General features: G+C 47.0%; 1 protein-coding gene across 1 annotated transcript in view; it reads left to right on the top strand.

Moving 5' to 3' along the window:
• Window positions 1-23514, top strand: part of NT5DC1 (5'-nucleotidase domain containing 1) — a 1278063-nt gene that overhangs the window by 106988 nt on the left and 1147561 nt on the right. Inside the window, exon 5 of the mRNA XM_085612174.1 lies at window positions 682-761. Within this exon, the coding sequence (XP_085468300.1) occupies window positions 682-761 (80 nt within the window). The remainder of the gene's footprint in view (window positions 1-681; window positions 762-23514) is intronic.

The following is a 23514-nucleotide window of genomic DNA, read 5'->3' as shown; positions in this document are numbered from 1 at the left end:
GGGCTATTAGAAGAGACCAGCGGTCTTGTTCTGTCATGGAACGTTCTAAGCCTCTAAAACGTAGGGATGCGTCATAGCTCACTTTGACCATCACCATCATGCTCACACGTTTGATGCACTATGCTGTATTTTTGTAACTGTCTGTGTGTTTTTTAATTCACTCTTTTCAGTAGGCATGCTCACACGTTTGATGCACTATGCTGTATTTTTGTAACTGTCTGTGTGTTTTTTAATTCACTCTTTTCAGTAGGCATGCATGATAAAAAGAAAATGCTACACTGTTCGAAAGTATCCAGAATGCACCAGGGTGGGCATAGAAAAACTGCAAAAATACCAAAACACATACAAACAAGTGAAAGGCTACAACTGTATAAACAAACAATAACACTCACTTGGACCTCTTTACTAAAGGTAACTATTAACTCCCCTGAAAAGTATAGTCACTACACAACACAGGTTATGTTTACTACAGCAAGAATGATTAGATTTTCTCCTAAACTATTTTAAAAAAGTTGTTTTTCTTTAAATTCTAGGAAAGTGTCTAGCATTGAGAAACCTCCCCTGAACCCGCTAAATACTATACTTATCTCATGCAGGTTATCATCAGTATGTAATGGCACACTTCCGTGAAGAGTTTTGTGAATTAACAGCTTGTTTCTTCTGCTTACTTTCTTTCCCCAGCTAAATATTACTATTACGACAATTATTTTGACTTGCCGGGAGTCCTTCTCTGTGCCCGGATTGTGGATACCTTGCGAGAGGTAAGACTCAGCATGCAACATTTTTGCAAAACAAGCAGAAAACAGAAACGGAAGTGTGGGTGTGCACCTGTAGTGGGAACATCTTGTGGACTTTTGATTAAGGCGGTGGCAACAGGTTGCAGCCGCCACCCCCCTGTGTTTTTAATTGTGATCCTTAGAGTCTGAACGTTCATAGGAGCCATCAGGCATCTAGTGAGACAATAACACTTCAGGCAGCAGAGGTACGCAGGCTTTTGTCGCAAACTCCCATACAGAAAGCAGAAAGAAACTGATGGCCAGGAATCACCATGGTCATCCTTTCGTAGGCATGAGGGATGGTATTTGTGATCACGGTTCCAACTCCCATGCCTTCCTTTTACTGTTTTACACATAGGTCATCATTGCAAGGTCCCCAGTGCCAGCTCTGTTAAGTCTGATCCGCAAAGTTACAGATAGCAGGGGTAGTGGTAACTAACGGGGACTGTCAGGGATAGTGGGGATTACTGGTGGAATGAGGATTTACCAGGAAAATCAGTAATTATGGATCCAGTTCCCTTGGTAATTCCTCACCCCTGGTAATACTTCCGCCACCCCTGTAGTTTCACCCAGAGTCCAAGGGTGAAATGTGCTGGGGCTAAAAGTGACCCTTTAATAAATTAAGGAAGCTTACAATTGGGTCCAAAGTCTTTTCAGTTCCCCATTATTTCATCTCGATGAAAGACTATGTGTGATGCTACTTCTTATGGAATCATTGGGGTGAGAGATAGTGCGGGGTCACTTCGCCTAACCGTATGTTTTGGATGAAATGACACCAGTGGAACATCCTGGTTTTTAACAGTGGATTTTAGTTGAAATCGTAATTAATGAGATTCATTTAATTGTAATACTTTTGAAAGTTGCCGTATTTGAACAAGTGTGTGGAATGGGACCTTTTTCATTATTCACAGTCCACTTTTAGAGCCCTAAGTTACAGATCCCATTTGAGATGGCCGCCGCTTGATTTAGAAAGTTGTTTGCTGTCCATCCCTTTTTGACACATTGCTTCTCTGCAGCCAGTTGCATCTTGGATGCCAGTTAATTCAGTTTTTGTAAGAGCAACCACCCATGTTCATATGGATTTATACCACCATAAAAATGTGTTCTGTTCACCTTTTCCGCCATAGATGTTAAACTGTGGAAGGAGCATCTGCGAGAGGAGCTCTGGAGTATGTTAGAATTTTGATGGTCATGCCATGGTGACATCACTGTTCTAAATGTATATCGCTGCAGTAAAATGAAGGTTGCTGGTTCCTGTTCATGAGCCCTTGGAACAAAACTTTTCTTCTGAAATATCGATTTCCCTTCATAAGAAATGAGCAAGAAAAAGCAGAATCTAGTTTTGAGGTTTAGACTGCTCGATATGTATGTGGAATAAGAGTTGCCGCTACCTTCCCACTGTATTGCCATGGAGTGTATTGAGGGATGGTAGCCATATCTTGGGTATAAAACACACAATACATCTAGAAGTATTTTCTTAAATTAAGGATAGGAGTACTTAAAACTCCCTGTATGTTTAAAGAGGTATTGGTGACAAGGAGATCCCAAAGAATATGCATTTGTGAGAACTGGCCATTGGGAACGTGAGTTTCTTTTACCATGAATTGCCTTTTGGCAGATCATAGAGGGAAAATACATAGAGGCCTTTATTGGAAGCATGAATATCTCCTGACGAAGAAAAACTGGTCGTCCTGTTTTCAACAATGTTGAAAATAATGTCACTACATGTCATTCAGTCATGCATAAGCGCATGTATTTATAGACATGTTGGTTTGTGATACTAGCAGTCATTTTGTATAGTTATGAATGATAGAATATTGCGAATATTTAAAAACAAAAATACAATAATGTTTTATTTTAAAATGTTTTTTATAAAACTTGTTCTTATTATAGCTGGGCGGTGGAAAGCAGATAGCCCCATGTCTGGCTTGTAAGGCTAAGGTGGCCTTCCACCTTTTAAGCTTCTAGCTTCCTTCACACTTTTAAAGCCCCTGACAATGTAAACAGATAGCTGCAATGATCACGTCTTTGAAGAACATTTCATAAGGACGCGTAAACGTATCTACTTACATAAACGAGGTACAACGACTCCCCAATTTATCAATGACTATAGCCTTGCCTTTGACCCTGTACAGTGCTGCCCTGACCTTTGGCTAGGTTACTACCATGCTATTAGGTGTTTACTGTATTTTTCATCCAACTTTTTTTTTTTTTTTTTTTTTTTTAAAAACCTTTATTTTCAAAAGTCTGGACACAGCTATTCAGCCGACAACCCGGAGGTTCGGCAGCTTCAGTAAAGAGGAACAGAGACGCGTCCACAGTACAGTGAAGGAGGAGTGCAAAGATTCCATTTTTTAAATAAACACAAAACACACAACAACCCCCAGCAAGGCAAGAACACTAAATGCCCATGGTGATAGCCCCCCAGGGGAGGCAGGACCCCAATCATCTACCATTTACAGTACCGTGAAAAGAGGAAGAAGGGGGACAGCAGAGGCCAAAGAAGTCCATTAAACATACTGAGCTGGAAAGAAGGTTAGGAGGAAAGCTGTTCCTTGGGGGGATCCAGATCAGGGGCAAGACAAATTCCCCCCCTGTATTGGTTCCACCGCCCCCAGATGGCGTGCCACTTCCGAGGGCGGCCTCTAGCGCAATATACCGTCTTCTCCCTTAGCATACTCCAGTCCATATTTTCTTTCCACGCGGTCAATGTGGGGGGGCCCACGGATCCCCACAATCGCGCTATATCCCTCTTAGCGACCATGTTGCCCAGAGTCACCCATTGGGTCTGCGCCGCATTGTGATCAGTGGGCCCCCAGACATTCAGGAGACAACACCGCGCTTCCGGCTGCATAGCAATGCCCGTTACCTCCCCCATCACTGCATGGACTCTCCGCCAGAATTCCGTGATGACACCACATTCCCAAATGATATGCAGGAAAGTACCCACCATACCACATCCCCTCCTGCATAGGCCGTCCTCCGAGAATCCCATGTGAACCAGCCTTGGCCCCGACACGTACACTCGATGCAGTATTTTAAGCTGCACCAGCCTCAGACGCGACGGGATCGCAACCTCCTTAGGAGAGGAAACAGCAGACTGCCAATCCTCGTCATCCAACTCGAGGCCATCCCTAGACCACTGGTCCCTCAACCCCAGAAGCATATCCGCCCGGACGTTTATCAGTTTCTTATAGATGAGCGAGATCGTGCTCTCGGGCATATGACCATCAAGGACCCGGTCCTCCAAAGGAGAGGACTCAGGCACCTTCTCACCCTCTATGAGGACTGATCGGAGGGCGTGACGCACCTGAATATAGCGGAAAAACTCAGATGGCCCCAGCTCATACTCCTTCTGCAACTCTTCAAAGGACTTCACCCTCCCCTTAATCAGGACATCTCCGACCCTGGAGATGCCGATCAAGTCCCATTTGTCAAAGCCTTTTGTGTGCCAAAGCCTACCCAATCTCTCAGATTCAAACAGCGGGGTAGCGAGGGTGATCCTATCCTTCCAGCCCAGCGAGTCAGTTGCCATCTTCCACACACGCACCGCCACACCAGTGGGCCCCGTGAGGGACGAGTCCAGGGACCGCGAATACAACGCCCTGTAATAGTTACCACCACGCAGCAACAACCTGTCCATGGCATACCCAGGGCTGAGGGCCGGGCCATAAAACCCATGATTAATCGCACTCAGCTGGGTGGCCCAATAGTACCGTCGGATGTCTGGAAGCGCAATACCCCCGTCGTACCATGGGAGCGTCAACTTTGCAATAGCTATTCGCGGCCGCCCGTCCCACAGCAACGCTTGTTGGAGGCCTTCGACCTCCCGAAAGTAGTTGGCCGGTACCCAATCCAAAGTATTCTGCAGCGCGTAGAGGAACCGGGGAAGAGACATCATTTTGAACAGGGCCGCACGCCCAACGAGAGAGAGCGGCAGCCTCCGCCAGCCCTCCACATCCCGCCTCAGGCGCGCCAGGGGGGGGGAGCAGGTTCCTCTCATATCGCACGGCAGAATCCATGGAGATAAAGATCCCCAGATACACGAAGCCCTGCTGAGCAACCTGGATCGAACAAGTTCGAGGGATCGGTGGAACCTCGCCACTAAGAACATATAAATACGATTTACTCCAGTTGATAACGAGACCCGAGTTCCTACCGAAAGATGTGAGTACGTCACAGACCACTATAAGTGATTTCTTTGGTGAGGCAAGATACAACAGGATGTCATCAGCATAGAGCGATATACGGTCCTCGTGCTCAGGCGACCATCTAAGTCCCCGTATATCCGGGTGCCAGCGTATCCACGCAGCCAGCGGCTCAAGGGCGAGGGCGAACAGCAATGGCGACAGGGGACAACCTTGCCGAGTACCCCTCCCAAGCTGAAACGGAGTCGACGCCCGGCCATTTACCACCACACTCGCAAGAGGGCCCTCATACAGCAACCTCACCCAGCTCACAAAACCGTGGCCAAAGCCGAACTTGGTCAACACGGCCCACAAATATGCCCATTCCACCGTGTCAAAGGCCATCGTGGCATCGAGAGACGCCACAATAGCTGGTTCACGCAGCGTGCCCGCCCTGGCGATTACACCATGAAGGCGCCGAAGATTTAACGCTGTGTTACGGTGCGGGATGAATCCGGATTGATCCGGATGGACCAAGTCACCGAGTACCCTGAGCAACCGGGCCGCCAGGATTTTGGCCAGAATTTTCGGCTCTGCGTTAAGGAGTGAGATAGGCCTATATGAGGCGCACTTATCTCGGGGTTTGCCCTCTTTGTGTATAACCACAATCGTCGCCAGTCGCTGATCCAACGGGAGGGCCCCACTCCCCCGCGCCTCCACGAACATGGCGCGCAGGTGAGGGGCAACCCTATCCGGAAACAGCTTGTACAGGTCGACCGGCAAGCCGTTCGGACCCGAGGCCTTGCCCGAGTTCAACGCGCGGATAGCCCCCGCCACCTCATCGACCGTTATGTCACCATCTAGATCGTCCCTGTCTATATCAGAGAGACAGGGCAATGCAATATCACGCAGGAGGTCATGCGAGTCCTCGGGCGGCCTGTCCGACACTGAGGCATAAACCATACGGAAATAGTCCGAGAAACACTGCACAATCCTCTCAGGTTCCACAATCACCTCTCCCCCATCTCCCGTCAACTCCGGCACTACTCTATTGACCCGTTCTTTTTTGTCCAGCCAAGCCAGGAGTTTCCCGGCCTTGTCACCAACATCATACAGACGGCCCTGCTGTTCCCTACCGAGGGTCTTAGCGGCATTCGTCACCAGGTCCTTATACTCGGATTGCTTCAAGCACAGCTCATGCAGTGAGGCCTCTGTAACCTCCTCCTCCAGCGCTCCCTCCAAAGCCGCGATCTCCTCCTCAACCTGCAAAACCTCGCCATCTCTCCGCCGCTTGGCAGCCACTACAAGGGAGAGGGCTTCCCCTCGCAGCACGGTCTTAAATGCTTCCCACAGCGACACTGCCGAGTCCACGGATCCCTGATTGTCCTTGAAAAAATTATCTACTGTCTTTACCAGCGCGCTGCGCGTCTTGGGGTCTCGGAAATACCAAGGGTTGATAGGGGCCACCCTTCCCCCTCCCTCTCGACCCAGATCCAGCCTGACCCACACCGGCGAATGGTCAGATATGCCACGCGCCATGTGCCTGGCCTCAGACACCAATGAGGCATGCGCAGCCAGAGTGAGTAAGTAGTCAATCCTAGAAAGGCTACCATGCGCCCCGGAGTGGAAAGTGTATTGGCTTTGTGTGGGGTGCCGGAGCCTCCAGCAGTCTATCAGGCCAAGCGTATCTAGAAAGTCTGGAAGCCACTTCTGAGCCCCCCCGTGTCTCTGGGCGGGTATCTATCCAGCAGGCCGGAGCCAACAGCGTTGAAATCACCTCCCACTACAAGCATACCCCCCGGGAGATCCAGCAGGGCCCTACCCAGATCTGTGAAAGTGGAGGCCTGCAGGGCCGGCGGGACATAAACCGAAACTAAAACCAAAGTTCTTCCTTCCCACCGCCCCGCCACCGCCACAAACCTCCCCCTATCATCAACAATGGTGGAGTCCACCTCAAATGGTAGCGAGGCTCTGACTAGGATGCCCACACCCCTGGACCCAGAGGAGAATTCCGAATGAGCTATGAATTTATAACCCTTCCTATTCAGGGCATAGCACGTATTACCTATAAGATGCGTCTCCTGCAGCAGGGCGACATCCGGCAATGACCGTTTCAAGAATTGCAAAACAATCCCACGCTTAATGCGATCCCCCAAACCATTCACATTCCAGCTTATAACACTTAAACCCCTACCCCCTACCCCCCATCCCCAAACGTAAAGAGGCCCACCCCACACCCGAAGAGCCCTCATGGAACCGTCCTGGAAATAATCACTATGCCTTGCTGAAACAAACCCCCCAACAACAACCCCAAAATCCCGGAAACCCCCCCCACCCTGCACCCCTGCTGCAGCTTACAAAGCCCCCCCAACTTGCAGTGTGCCTGTCGCCCTACCAAACCCAAAATCTACAAAAAGTACCCTAAGGGAGGAAAGAGCTCCCCTCGTCCTCCCACAACCTCCGTGTTTACTGCAAGTCATTATCTAAAGTCAGTCCGAGTCAGTCTGGTTCCGAATACATCAACCTTGTTCATCCCGGCCACTGTCCCCGTCTACGGCAGTGTCCTCTTCCGTGCGTCGTGGAGGCAGAGCGTCCAGCCATTCATCCGCCATGGCAGGCGACTCAAAGAAGAATGTTCGGTCTTCAAACACCACACGTAGTCTGGCAGGGAAGAGCATGGCGTATTTCAGATCCCTCTCCCGAAGCCTCCTCTTCACCCCCAGGAAGCCCTGCCGCTGCCTCTGTACCTGCTGGGTGAAGTCAGGATAGAAATTCACCGACGCGTTCTGGAAGGGGACCGGGCCCGTTACCCTCGAGGCCTGCAGGATAGCGTCCCGGTCTCGAAAATGAAAGAGCCGGGCGACGATCGGCCTCGGTGTGGCTCCCACCTTGGGCCGCCCACCAGGCACTCTATGGGCCCGCTCAACTGCGAAGAACTTCCCTAGACCCTTAGGCTGCAGATGATTGAGCACCAAGTCCTCCACGAGCAGGTCCACTGAAATCTCGTCCGAGGACTCCGGGACCCCGATAATGCGTACGTTGTTGCGCCTGGCCCGGCTCTCGAAGTCCTCCAGCCGACGGGCTGCGAGATCATGCTCGGTCCGCAACTTGCGGACCTCGGTCTGCAGGTCCGAGACATCATCGGCGAGGCCCGTGGTCTTGATGTCCAGGGATTTGACCCGTTCATTTGTTTTGCCCAAATCCGCGCGGATCAGATTAACATCCACCAAGATGGTATCCACTTTGTGCGCCAGGGCATCAAACTGTCTCCCAATCGAAGTCTGCAGCCCGTCAAGTGCACCCATGACATCCTGCAGTGAGAGCTCCGGGGCCAAGGGTGAAGCAGTCTTCTGTGTATCCGGGGACTGGCTCGGTGCACCCGGTGACCCCTTCTGCTGGGCATAGCGGTCCATGTTATTGGCTTGAGTGTAGGCTCCCCGCCTGGTGGCCTTGGGCTTCGGCCGATCCACCTCTGCTTTGCCCGACATGGTGGGCTCGAGCAGGTCGGGTCAAACAGGACTGCCCTCTCTCAGCGAGAGAGAGCAGGAGTGCTCCGTCTTACGATGAGTCGCCAGTGTGGCATGCAGAGCGTCCAAATGATAATAAAGCAGACGCGAGCACTCCCTGGGCTGGGCAGACAAAGGGCGAGAAAGTGAAAGTGAAAGGATAGGGACCTCCGTCCGGCAGTTCACACCTCGCCTGGCCGCTGTTGTTCAATTAGAGGTCGGGCATCCTGCCAACTCGAGCCCCTGGCATCCCTCGGAGATGGGCCTCAATCTTCCGCCATGCATAACTCCGGTTCCCAGTGGGCGATTCGACCTCGGGTGGCATCGATCGCCTCCCTGACAAGTCATCTACACGATGCCATGCATACAAACAGGATTATATACAGGATAGACGACGGACGGCACGAGGGTCTCGGGAGCTCAAAGCTCACGCGGCCATCTTGGTCAAGCGCTAGGCTCCTCCCAATTCTAAATTTTCATCCAACTTTGAACATATTTTATGTGGGAAATGGCAGAAGACTTAAAGATGAGTTGATGTCAAGGTTAGCGGTAGAGATGGGTTCCTTACACCCAGGGTGGCCTTGTCTAGGGAATGTAGAGACTAAACGTTTGCAGAAGGACACCTCAGCTGTTTTCGTTGTTAAATATTTGCACTTAGTTGAATAATTTTCAGAATTCTAAAACAGATGGTTTAAAGCATTAACCCAACTCAGGACAAATATTGCCGAGACTTAGTACTGCCCCAGATCAGGCCAAGCCAAGACGACAACAAGTACAAACATATCTCCCAATAATAAGATATTTTGTTGTAACCTGAACACCATCAATCGTTAACAAGCAGGTACTTCCACTGACCTCTGCAAAACCAAAGGAAATGATGGACGGAGTGTTGAACATTGCAAGCACTCACCCCCAGTCAACTGATCTGGGTTTAATCCATCACCGTTCTTTAGCCCACTCTGCCACCCCAGTTCAGACATGGCCATATGCAAATCAGTCTGACCCTGTGCCTCATGGGAACAGTCCAGCCCGAACTGCCAAGCCATGTCTTCCCTGGACCGGAAACAAGCTTCCTAGGACCGGTTTCTGGCATTTCAGCTGTCTTCAGCCAGGCTTGCTAGAATCCAGTGGCAAAGTGAGCAAGGGACTCACGTCTGAGCATACCCTGCCAACTTACGGCGAACAAAGCAAAACCAAAGGAAATGATGGACGGAGCGTTGAACATTGCAAGCACTCACCCCCAGTCAACTGATCTGGGTTTAATCCATCACCGTTCTTTAGCCCACTCTGCCACCCCAGTTCAGACATGGCCATATGCAAATCAGTCTGAGCCTGTGCCTCATGGGAACAGTCCAGCCCGAACTGCCAAGCCATGTCTTCTCTGGACCGGAAACAAGCTTCCTAGGACCGGTTTCTGGCATTTCAGCCGTCTTCAGCCAGGCTTGCTGGAATCCAGTGGCAAAGTGAGCAAGGGACTCAGGTCTGAGCATACCCTGCCAACTTATGGCGAACAAAGCAAAACCAAAGGACTGGGGGTGAGTGCTTCTTTATTCGCCATAAGTTGGCAGGGTATGCTCAGACGTGAGTCCCTTGCTCACTTTGCCACTGGATTCAAGCAAGCCTGGCTGAAGACGGCTGAAATGCCAGAAACCGGTCCTAGGAAGCTTGTTTCCGGTCCAGGGAAGACATGGCTTGGCAGTTCGGGCTGGACTGTTCCCATGAGGCACAGGGTCAGACTGATTTGCATATGGCCATGTCTGAACTGGGGTGGCAGAGTGGGCTAAAGAACGGTGATGGATTAAACCCAGATCAGTTGACTGGGGGTGAGTGCTTGCAGTGTTCAGCGCTCCGTCCATCATTTCCTTTGGTTTTTACTTCCACTGACCTCTGACAGAGCTGTGGAACATTAGACACTGCGGTCCAACCAGAAAAAGTGGCAGCCATTTTCAGGCCCATTATACCTCGCCAAAATGGAAGGACCTGTATTTCAGATACATTGCTGAATTTGGATGCAGGAAACCTGGGTTTTAGTCCAAGCTTTTCCACTTAGCCAATTTGTATGATCTTTTTTCAAATTACTTCATCTTGCTGTACCCCTTCTGCCAAACTTAGGAGCCCCTAGAACTATGTGAAATGTTCATGTTGAGTGGCATGAAAAAAAATAAACACAAATATTGAAAATTACAAATGCATTTTGAGGAGCATTCATTTTTTTTCTCTCTTTTCTCTGAAGTTGTTCTCGGTTTTCATTCTCACTATGTATTCCTCATTGTGCTGTGCGGTCTCTGTTCTTACTCCTGAAAACAGAAAAGCTATTTCTGCATTGACTGCAACAGTCACTGCTCATTCCTGCACTGTTTGTAAGATCCCTTAAGGATGTTAAGGGTTCCTGCTATTTAGGAAACCTTTAGTGGTTCTTCCTGTGATGATTGAGAACACAGGACATCAAGGTGTATATTACTATTTTGCACTCGTCCAGCCGGTCAATTTCCCTGCCCTCCACACTTGTCTGAGGTGAATTGCATTTTGCTTTGGGATTGTGTGCTTGTAGTAAAGCTCAAACCCTGTCTTAATTGCATAAGTTTCCTATGACAACCATTTAGAAAACTGTTAAAGTTTGGAGTTCAGAGTAGGACAGAATTATGAAACACACCAACTACTCCTTTACATGGCTGATCAGATATTTTTATTTCCGCCTGTTAACCAATGAGAGAGCAACGCCACCTCGGGTATTTTGGCCTTAACAGAAAGGCAATCCCTCAGAGAAAACGTGTGAAGTGCTTTGCTGAAATATACAGATGCTTAGTGTGACCCTGTCAGTGCTACACTTACTATTAATGTTACTTAATAGCTCTTAAATTTACATATCAGAATATAGAAGTAGATGTAGAAGAATGAAAACCTTGAATCTACACTAGTACATCCATCTTCTGCCCAATCAAGTAGGTATGTCACTCCTTTTGGTGAAGGAGATTTCTTCATAAGAGTTTTCAGAGTTTACATTTCTCTTCTAAGGCACAAGGTGATCTTTTATTAAACCTCTCTATTGTTTACCTATGGCATAGATTTGGGATGTGACCGTTTCACGTTGCATTCACCAATTTTCTTGTAGTGTGCATCTTTTTTACAAAATGTATCCATGTAATGTAATGTAATGTAATGAGATTTATAAAGCGCGTTGGCTACCCGTAGGCCTCCCAGCGCTGTGCCCAAGTTATCCACAGTTGTATCAAAATACAAGACTTAGGGCCATATGTAGGTAAATTACATTTACCGATTCTTAAATACCGAATTTTACCGATTCTGTATTTATGAATCGGTAAATGTAATGTAGGTAAAAAAATACCGATTCGGTAAGTGTCTGTATTTTAGAATCGGTATTTACCGATTCGGTAATGGTAACCTGTATCTCATTGATTCCTATGGGCCAGGAGGCCCATAGGAATCAATGTGAAGCCAGTTACCATTACCGAATCGGTAAATACCGAATCGGTAATGGGGGGAGCTCAATCAAGGGTGGCAGGGTGTCACATTGACACCCTGTTGCACCCCTGATTCCTGCATGTGTGCACATGTGGCACACATACATGCCCTGAGGGCATGTGTGTCTGCCACATTGCACACATCTAAGGGCCAAATAATGCCTTAACTGAGACATTCGTCATTTACCACCAACTTTCAGTTGGTGGTAAATAACGAATCCCCACACCCACCACACACTCCCCCTACATCTCATTTCTGTATTCGGTATTTACCGAATCGGTAAAATTACCGAATCGGTAATTTTACCGATTCGGTAAATTACCGAATTCAGAAATTATCCCCCTACATATCAAAAGCCTAAATACCGGTCGGTAACGGTATATTTACCGAAAATCTGCCGTTACCGACCGGTATTGGGCTACCTACATGAGGCCCTTAGGGTCTTAGAATTGTCATTTTCAGTTGATTCGTGTGTGCTTTATAAAAGCTGAGCTTTTCCTCTTTGTCTCGAGACAAAGAGAAAACCACAATCAGTTGCAGAGTTTTTTTCAATGTTTTGAGATGACATGAGGTTGACGATTATCTTCATCATGTTGTCTCATTGATTTTGTACACACCTGATCGTGGCAGCATTCTGAGTAGTCATAGGGCCTGATTTAGATTTCAGCTGACGGGTTACTGCGTCACAACCAATGTTCTAGGAATTTGATTTTGGCGGACGGGATATCCGTCACACTTGTGACGGATGACCCGTCTGTCGAAATCTACATCTGGCCCTTAAACTCCAAAGGACAAACACCTGAATGGTATTGGTTTAACTTAGTTTACTTTTCTAATTTAAAAAAATTCTCTTCCTTCATGCAAATCTCTGTAATCAACTAAGTGTATAAAATCAGATGAGATCAACAGCCATTTGTTCCAGGCACACCAGTACTACTAAATAAAGATGCTGGTGAAACAAGGGGCACAAGGTCATAACCTGTGAAACGAAATTGTGGAGTTTGAAGGGTTGATGATTACATAAAGGAAGATGGTTCTGTGCTAGATTGGATAAAGGACAATCTGAAATTAAACTAGAGCACAAATAAGAGTGTGATCGATTAATAGAATTCCTGTCCCCCTCATAATTTATAACGTACCATAACTGAAATAAGAATAAACGTCACAAAAAAACAACCAGAGAGACAAGGTTGATTAAGTAAAACAGTTTATTGAAGGGAATTCAGAACAAGCCAGAAAAGAAATGAGATGAGCCAGAGAAGAGATCTGAACCGGAGTAAGAGCTTTGGATCCGGAAATCTGGATAAAGCACAAGAAGTGCTAGGGGACCAGTGATCAAAGTCTTGCAGCAGGAAAGGACATGGGACAAGGAATCAAAGTCTTACCTGGGAAAGGACAGTAGAAAGGGAATCAAAGTCTCACACCAAGAAAGAACAGGGGACAGTAAATCAAAGTATCTAGCTAGGAAAGGGCAGGCAACAAGGGGTCCTATTATGTAAAGGGCACACTTTCCCTGTTGGCGCCCGGCACACCTTAAAATGTAAAGGGTGCACTTTCCCTGTTTGTGCCCGGCGCACCTAAAACAGGCGCGTCAGGCGCAAACAGGGAAAGTGCGCCCTTGTACATGGAATTCGCTGCCCCCAGGGCAGCTGCTAACTCACCCTGCCCTGGGGGCAGCGCATTCATGTGAAAAACGGAGCAACTGCTTTAAAGCCTCTCTGTGTGTTCACAGTGCAGGCGGCACCCGCCCGCACTTTTAAAGGGAATTAGAGATCCCCTTGCATGCGGGTGCAGTCAGTGACTACACCCGCCTGCAAGGGGTCGTCTGGGAGGGGCCATGGGACCCCCTTTCCCCCACCAGAGGGCTGCAATCAGGGGACGCACTGACAGTGCACCACCTTTTAGGTGGTGCACTGTCAGTGCGCCTCCTGAGAGCTTCTTTACCCCTGCGCCCGTGTCTGTAATACGGTGCGGGTGCAGAGGATTCCCTCATTTGCATAGGACCACGCCCCCATGCAAATGAGAGAACGTCCTCTTGAGGAAGCACTGGAGCTGTATGTGCGCCAGCGCTTTCAGTATTACTGAAGGGGCCCCTTCTGTAATACCAAACAGCCCTGGGGGCACGCAAAGTGAGCGCAACTGCCCATTTCGTCCTCGGGGCACTTGTGTAATATGGCTCAAGGAGACATCAGAGCTGAACACAGTAGCCGTTTCAAAAGATAATCCAGGTAAACCAAATCCAAAGCATTCCAGGGACAGAAACAGGTCAGTTCACGGAAGGTCAGTCCTATTGGTTAAGAGTGGTTTAACAGAAGATTAAAAATGTTGATCAAGAGTTATAGTAAGGCTGAAAGGAGGAGTACAAGTTTAGGACAGGGAAAAGGCAGGGGTCAGAGGCATAGAGAAGAGAAATAACCTAAAGCAGTGCTTTCCAAGCTTTTCAGAACCATGACCCACATTTAGAATAACACACTTTCACAACCCACCTAGCTTTCTTGGACATGAGGTGGGAGATTTTTTAATGTAACTAAAGCATTGTGTGGTGCACACTCCTTTACAGACAGCACATTTCTATTGAAATGTCCACTAAATGTGTACAGACATACAGTTTTACTGAGAAAACTATATTGCAGACAAATTACAATGTGTGGAAATCGGGTTTCAGGGAATATTTATCATTTGTGCATCACCAAGTAAAGTGTCTTAATTTGTTTTGATCCTATTTAAATCTTTGCTTCCATCACACTTCAGAATTACAAAAAATGTGTTTCATTGATGTTTTCCTAACTGCTGACTGTGTAAAGATCAAATTTTACAGGTATTTACATTTTGTTGTGTGTTTACAAAAATGACATTCTACAGCATTTCCTTTCACTCTCCCTTTACCACAGCAAGATTGTCACATAATTCACTTTACTTCTCTTTCTGTGACTGCAAAGTGAGAGGAGTTCATAAGCAACAAAACACCAATCTCTATGTTACAAAAATAAGCAGCAGTTTGTCAAAAGTCATAGCTTGACATCTGACCTCTGTCTTTGAAGCACAGCTAATATGACACGATAAAGACAGAATTTAAAGGCTTCTTTATTTATTGCTTGCATTTTTGCAACCCACCACAAATCGGCTGGCGACCCACAGTTTGGGAAACGCTGCCATAGTGACCTCAATAGTTTGGAACGTGGGGCATCCAACAACCGGTACAGGTTAGAAATAATTATATATTGGTTCTGAGCTCCCTCTATAGCGTCTCACCATAAAATGCCCACAGCGCATGTGGAACATGTAACGCAGTTCCAAACATGGCTGTCAGCATTTCGCTCATACATGTATTACTGGGCTTGCATGTTTGTTTATTTTGTTCCTAGATGAGGACCTAAAGCCAGTGGGGGGGGCCTTTGACAACAAGACAGTCCAACCCACTTACATCAAAAGTATGCCAAAGCATCACTACAGCCCCAAAGAGTTTGGCATGCTGCCTTGTGATATTGGTGCCTGGGTGCCACAATTACAGGAACAGCTGTGGCTTGCCATTGGTGTGGGTGTGTTACCAAGTGCAGTTTTTCGTGCCTGACACAGGTTTAGGCTCGTCAGTGAAACAGAGTTTTCGAGGCATGTGTGACTGTAGATACACATGCTGTACGTACTCCTGTTGTGTGCAAGTTGTTTTTCTTCGAAGAAGTCTTTTGAGTCATGAGGTAGAGTAACTTCTCTTCTTGGAGATAATGCGCAAGGGCATCGCCTCCACTGTTAGATTGTCTTTCTGCAGTTGGGTTTGGACATGTGTGCATGCACTCCGAATCGACACAATCGTGGTGATCTTTTCAGTTCGCTCACTACCCTTACTTCCGTCGGTATTGTTTTAATTGCATTTTCCAATTCTTGCATATTGATGTTTTGTACATCTCGTCTAGTCGCTTCAACCGCGCCCCCTGGATGGCCTCACCCTTCGGAGCCTTTATTCAGTCGACATCAAGGTTTTAGAGAATGCCTTGCTGTTGATGGAACGGATGCCCTTCTGTTACTGCCCTCGTTGCCACGCGAAGTATCCTCGGGCCAACTTACACCAGGTCTGTAATGTTTGCATGTCGCCGGAACACAAAGAAGCTGAATACGACGCCTGCTGCTCCTTCCACTTCAAGAAAACTCTTCAAGACCACTGCACATATCGGCTGCAGATGTCGCAGAGGAGCATAGAGGACACTTCAGACCTCTTCGGTCATGAAGATGTCGAAGAGAAAGACGAACACCCTCAACATACACCTGCAGAGGAAGAGGCGTTCTAGATCAAGGGCAGGTCTGGATCCAGTTTTGAGGTCAACTGGATGCCAGACAGAGTCACATCCAGCCTCATACTGGCCGCAATCCTTGACAGAGCTTCGGCACTGATTTCTCCACCACCCAAAAGAGATTTATCTTTCTAGGAGACTCTGGATGTACTGGTTCCTGTGAAACACAGCAGAAAGGCAGAAAACTTCCACCACCCTCACCACTTCACCAGGTTCGTCCTCTCCACCACATTCTATAGGGGACCCACTAGAAACCTCTCCTCAGGGGTCTCCACAGTCTGATACAGCTGGGCATGGTGGTGAACAGGAAACTTATGGTATACCACTACTTATCGAGCCTTGGAATACTTGTTATAGCGATCGCGATCCAACAGGGGACGCAAATCCAGATCTCTATCCCGCCAAACCTTCCTCTCCTGATGACTCAACATCTTATCAGGAGCTTATAGGGAGAGCTGCTTCTTTCCATCAAGAGGAACTCCATAAAGAGCCTTGGAAGAAGATTTCCTCTTTGGTACCCTTTCCTCCACTCACAGGGCTACTCAATATCTCCCAGTTCTAAAGGGCATGCTTAGGCATGCATATGACATCTTTAAAGACCCTATTAGGGCTAGGGTTATAACACCCAGAATCGACAAAAAATATAAGGCCTCTCCATCTGATCCCATTTACGCTTTGGACTAACTTCCACAAGACGCCCTGGTCATCACCACCGCTCGCTAGCGATCAAACTCACAAGCCAGTGGAGATGAACCGCCACCCAATGAGCAAAGCAAATGTATAGATGCGGCAGGGAAAAGGGTTGCAGCACAATCTGCCAAATCATTGGCATATTGCCAACTCTATGGGCTTTCTTGCTCGAGATGATCATGGTCAATGGGACGAGATGAAAGGTCTGCTCCTATACCTCCCAGATGAGCAAAGAAACAGAACCAATAACTTGTCGCTGAAGGCAGGCTTCTATCCAACACCACCATCCTGTGCCTTGGACTCAGCTGACACTGAAGCTAAGGGTATTAATACTAGTATCCTACTACGACGGCATGCATGGCTCTGCTCTTCTGGTTTCAAACCAGAAATCAACAAAATGTGCTCAACATGCCATTTGATAAGGGACATCTGTTAAGTCCTCAGGTGGATCAAGCATTAGAAAAATCAAAAAAGTGACCAAAACGGGAAAAGCAATGGGGGCTCTCCGAACACTGGCTCCCCGTGGCACCGTTCCCTTCCCAAGCTAGAGTGGAGGTTCCAAAGCAACCTCTTCTGACACCTCCACCTCGTACCACCTCAATCAGGGTCAACATACCTCCCCTCTGGGGTTTTACAGAGGGTTCTAGAAAGATAACAATTCCAGAGTTAGAGAAAGGGTCCTTCCCCACTCGAAACAACACCCACCACCAAACAATGACTTCCCTCTCCTACCTCCCGCCCACATAATACCAGTTGGAGGCCGCTAACAATATTTCCTACCCACATGTCAAATAGTTACATCAGACCAGTGGGTGTTTTATATTATCCAACATGGGTATTGTCTGGTGCTCATTACCACACCTCCCAACATTCCACCTCGCAATCATAGGCCATGACGAGAACATCAAACACTGCTCAAATAGGGGGTCCAAGCTCTCCTCCTCAAAGGACCTCTAGAGCCTGTTCCTATACGTCACCAGGGTTCGGTGGTGTTTGTCTATATTTCCTAATACCCAAAAAGATGGCTCTTTCCAACCAATTTTAGACCTCACGCCCCAAACGAATACATCCTATCAGAACAATTCCACATGGTACCCCTACAAGATGTGATCCCCCTTCTCCAACAAGGCAACTTCATGGCTTGACTAGACCTAAAGGATGCTATTTATACATACCAATACATCCAGCACATCGCAGTTATCTCAGGTTTGTGGTGGGCGGCAAACTTTAGCAGTTCAATGTCCTACCTTTCAAGGTTATTACCTCACCCGGGGTATTCGCCAAATGCCTTGGAGTGATGCCTCCTACCTACGCAGACAAAAATGTACGTTTTTCCATATCTGGATGATTGGCTTATCAAAGCTAAAACTCACCAACAGTGTCAACACCATACTCAGGTCACAATAGATCTGCTTCATCGCTTAGGGTTCACCAACAATTCCACCAAATCTCACCTTCAAACCCCTACACATTCAACCATTATCTAAGAGCTATTCTGTACACACAAATAGGTCTAGCTTATCAAAATACTGCAAGAATCCTGTCTTTCCAGGTGTTAATACCCCTACTTTAACCAAATCACCAACTCACGGTTAGGACAGTCATGCGTCTCTAAGGCATGATGGCCTCCGACATTGCCATAGTACCCCATGCACTTCTACACATGCATCCCTTGCAGGAATGCTTAGCTAAGCAGTCGTCTCAGTCACTGGGCCATTGGGAAGATCTAGTGTTGATAGGCCGCCACAGTCATAAGTCTCTGCAGTGGTGGAACACCAACAACCTATTACAGGGGTGATCTTTCCTCGACTGTGTTCCCCACATCACTGTCACAACGGACGCATCACTCACAGCATGGGGTGCACACTTAAAGGATCTCACAGTACAGGGATTATGGGAGAACAAATACTTGGGTTTCCACATCAACTATCTAGAGTCTCAAGCTGTTCACCTAGCATTGAAAGCCTCCCTACCTCACCTGATCGACAAGGTTGTCTTAGTCCGGACAGACAATATGACTGCCATGTCTACCTAGAGAAACAAGGTGGGGCCCGTTCTCCACAACTATCTTCCCCATCTCAAACATTTGGCGCTGGGTTCTCCATCACAACATTCATCTGTTAGCGGAGTACCTCTGGGAACAGACAATGTTTTTGCCGACCTCCTCAGTAGAATGCAGCAACAACTCCACGAGTGGGAACTGCACCCACAATTCCTCTTCCCATGCTTCCACAGATGGGAAATCGCTCAAATAGATCAGTTTGCAATCGCAGAAAACGCCAAATGCCCACACTTCGGCTCCAGGTTCCTACACCCACAATCCAGTGCCACTGCACTGTGGATAAATTGGTCAGGGACATTTGCCCACTCTTTTCCTCCTCTCCCTCTCCTTCTATTTGTGGCTCGAAAGCTCAGGGAAACGTCTCTCATACTCAAACTAGTAGCTCCTACATGGGCTTGTCAGCCCTGGTTCGCAGAATTGCTGGACCTCTCTGTAATTCCCCACAAGAAACTCCCCAACAGGCCGGACCTTTTTACTCAGAACCGTAGAGACAGCAGGCACCCAAATCCCAAGTCTCTCAACCTAGCAATCTGGCTCCTGAGGGCATAGAATTCAGTGACCTCAATCTCATACCTGAATATATGACCATTCTTAAAGAAGCCCACAGAACTACCACTCGAGCATGCTACACAGCTAAGTGGAAAAGATTTATATGTTATTCTCACTTGAAACAAATTGATCCTTTTAATGGCATGAATCAGAACATTGTCTGTTACTTGCTTCATTTACAACTCTCTGGGCTACCATTCACTTCCATAAGGTTACATCTCGCCACAGGAGCTGCCTGTCTTCAAAATAGGCAACACGTTTCTTTATTCAAAATACCAGTCATTAAAGCCTTGGAAGGTCTTCAAGGAGTAATTCCACCACCGGTTCCACTGGACCCTCCTAAGAATCTTAATATTGTTCTTACACGACTCATGGGACCTCCTTTTGAGCCCCTACTTACCCGCCCCTTAAATTACTCTCTTGAAAGGTGGCATTTTTAATTGCTATTACCTCACTCAAATTGCTAGTGAGATCCAGGCATTAACCTTAGAAGAACCCTTCTTCCAGCTACTTAGAGACAGAGTGGTCTTCCTCACCAACCAAACGTATATCTACAGCCACACAACCAGCCTCAAACAGAATAAGTTACTTGCCCTGTAAGCATCTGTTCATGGCATGTAGTGCTTTAATTGACATGTGTCCACCCTCCTCCCCGGACACCTGTGGCCATTGCAGTTTCTTTTCTCTTTGAACATGCATGTTCATCTCTTTACTTACCACTTACTTTTACATTCTCACCTGCCTGCGGGAAAACAATCTTAAATGGTGTTGATGCCCATGCGCATTATCCCCAAGAGGAGGAGTCACTCTACCTCGTAACTCAGAAGACTTAAAATAAAAACAACTTGCACACATCCAGACCAAACACTAGATGGCAGGAGTTTGCAACACATGTGAATCTACACCACTACATGCTGCTAACAGATGTTTACAGGTTAAGTAACATATTCCTTACTCCCCAGAGTATTGGCTTTTGTAGAGGAGAATCAATTTGTTGGGTGAATGACTCATGTCTTTGGGTGAGCCAGTTTGAAATGGTGTCTATCTGCTTCGTAAAACTAGACCTCTTCCCTCCTCGCCTCATTTTTGCTTGGTGGGAATTTGATCAATGCTTTGTTGCCCATTTCTCTGCCTTCAAACTGACTTTCTAACAGATCCGCACTTTTGATGGAACATCCTGTAAGACAATGTTAACAGAGAACAAAGGTCAGAGAGGACCATTTTCCATTGCCAGTTGAAGGCTTTCCTGCAGTTTTGATCCCTTGAAGCCAGGAATCTACTCCCAACAAAGTTGATCAAGAAATCCTCTTCAACCGAGGAGGGCTGGATAAGCATGATGGAATAGTCCTGAATTTGGCTCAGTTTTCCTGTTAACTGTGACAAGCAGATTAGGATGGACAAAAATGCAACATACATAAAAACATATTGAAGGGTCCCCAGTGATTCATCATTAGCTCTACATCTTTCATTATCTACTTGTACAAGTGATTGCCCAACGTTAGATTTAATTCCACTTTTCTGGCAATGATAATAAGTTCCTTCTCTCTCCTGAGAATGGACTAAAAAGTCACAGCAACATCACTTACGCTCTTAAATACATCAGTGTCTTTATGGAATTAAATTACCTTCAAAGGGTCCATACTGGAAATCATGGCTTGAAAGAGATGTGATCAAGACTGCCACACTGTCAAACTGTGGGAGCAGCTTTTAGCCTCGCGAATAAAGAAAATAATATAACAGTGCTATTCAATTGATATCTCTTTGTCTCTACACAGATAAGCTCTTTAGTCGAGGCCACATACCATCAACGTATGGGGCTCAGAAGAGTGATCTATTTCACCTGGATCAGCCATTGGGATAAACTAATGACAGCCATGATTTATTTCTAGTTAAGTCCCTAAATATAATCCAGTGAAGCCTCCTCAAAAAGCAAATACAAAACCTGTAAGGAATGCAAAACCCAGCAGGCGGTAAAGCTTACCAATTAGCGTCTATCCTGAAAAACGGTGTTGTCTCTTTTTGGAACAGCTCAACAATCTCTACACCATATATAAAGCTTTGTGAGCAGATATTTTAGGGCCTGATTACAAGTTTGGTGGTCCATTGGACTGCCAAACTCACAGTGGAAGTGCGGTGGTGGTCTGGACCGCCACACCAGAGATCCAACCACCGTATTACAAGTACAGGGGGCGGACCACCATAGGCCTGCCACAACTGCCAGGGATCCCTGACTGTGGTGTGGCAGTCAGGGGAAGCAATATGCTGCGGCACCACCAAGCATATTACGAGTTTCACCACCGCCAGCCTTTTGATGGTGGTGAGCCCGCCATGAAAAGGCTGGCGGTGGGGAAACAGAGGGGTCCCTACAGCGCCCCCTGTTGCCCCTGTGCATGGGGGTGCCTGCAGGGGGCGAAGTCACCTCTTTTCCTGAACAGCATGCACTTTGCAGTCCATGCTGCGCATGGACGGGCTTTGGTGTTCCTATTGCGGTGTCTTTTTAATAGGCACTGCCGTGGTAACGCCAAAGGACTGCCCGCCAGACCACAAGATTATTCGTAATCTGGCGGGCGAGCGGCAGTCGAGTTTGGCGGTCCTGGAATGAGCGCTGGCCTAGCAACTGGCTCCAGGACCACCTAACTCGCAAGCAGGCCCCTAGTGCTCGCATAATCTGGCTGTCTAGTGCATTTTCATATGGAATCTGAGATTCCAGCAGCCCTAACACAAAGAAAAAGGTTGATTTCTGGTGAACTAGACTGAAGCACATAACAATCAAACCTCATTGTCCCTCTTCTGAAACACTTTACACCCTTAACGTAGGGCCATTCTCAAAATAGATTCCTACATGGAGGCCACCTTGACGTTGCTGGAACTCATTGAGATCAACCTCTCTATGAGAATCAAACCTCAGAAATGAATGAATACTAAATCTTTGGAACTTGCTATGGAGGGTCATAGAAAACACAATCAGGGCAGACAGCCACCCACATTGTCTCAAGGAAAGGGCCAGAGCAGTTGGTTTGGAAATCATTTGGCCAAAACAGTGCAGTATTGCCAACAAGCACACATGACGAGGCTTAACGAAACACTCAAATAACATGTTGAGTTTTGTTGATGATAAACTAGAGAATCTAGCTTAAAATGTTGAGCAATTGTTTATCTATAAAAAATTTCATTTATCAAAAGCGCATGGTGGTTGTGTTTTTGAAATTTAAACCCATACATTCTCTAAATGTGGAAGATTTACCAATAACAGAGGAAATCATTTACAGATCAAATGAAACGCATGAAATGTTTATCATTTATTTGAGAATAGCTGGTCCATCGATTGAAAGATGCATAAATATATTGCTATGAAAAACAGGGAAGTGCATTGGGTTTCATGTAAACACTTAGGGCCTCATGTAGGAAGCCAAATACCGGTCGGTAACGGCCGATTTTCGGTAATTATACCGTTACCGACCGGTATTTTGGCTTTTGAGATGTAGGGGGAGAATTTCATGATTCGGTATTTACCGATTCGGTAAAATTACCGAATCGGTAATATTATGGATTCGGTAAATTTACCGATTCGGTAAATACCGAATCATGAAATGAGATGTAGGGGGAGTGTGTGGTGGGTGTGGGGATTCGTTATTTACCACCAACTAAAGGTTGGTGGTAAATGACGAATAGGTGAAAAAAAGCATTTTTGTGCACGCTTAAGTGTGCAATGTGGCAGACATACATGCCCTTAGGGCATGTATGTGCGCCACATGTGCACACATGGCCGAATCAGGGGTGCAACAGGGTGTCAATGTGACACCCTGCCACCCTTGCATGTGCTCCCCCATTACCGAATTGGTATTTACCGATTCGGTAATGAGGCATACCTTCCCATCAATGGGAAGGTATGCCTCATTACCGAATCGGTAAATACCGATTCGGTAATTACCGCATTTTTCCGATTCGGTAATATTTACCGACTCATTACCTACATTGCATTTACCACTTCATAAATACCGAATCGGTATGATTCGGTATTTATGAAGTGGTAAA

The sequence above is a fragment of the Triturus cristatus genome, chromosome 6 (assembly GCF_964204655.1).
Source record: "Triturus cristatus chromosome 6, aTriCri1.1, whole genome shotgun sequence".
In the NCBI taxonomy this organism is placed as follows: domain Eukaryota; kingdom Metazoa; phylum Chordata; class Amphibia; order Caudata; family Salamandridae; genus Triturus; species Triturus cristatus.
The sequence above is the reverse complement of the archived record's forward strand: the minus strand, read 5'-3'. Positions and strand labels throughout refer to the sequence as shown.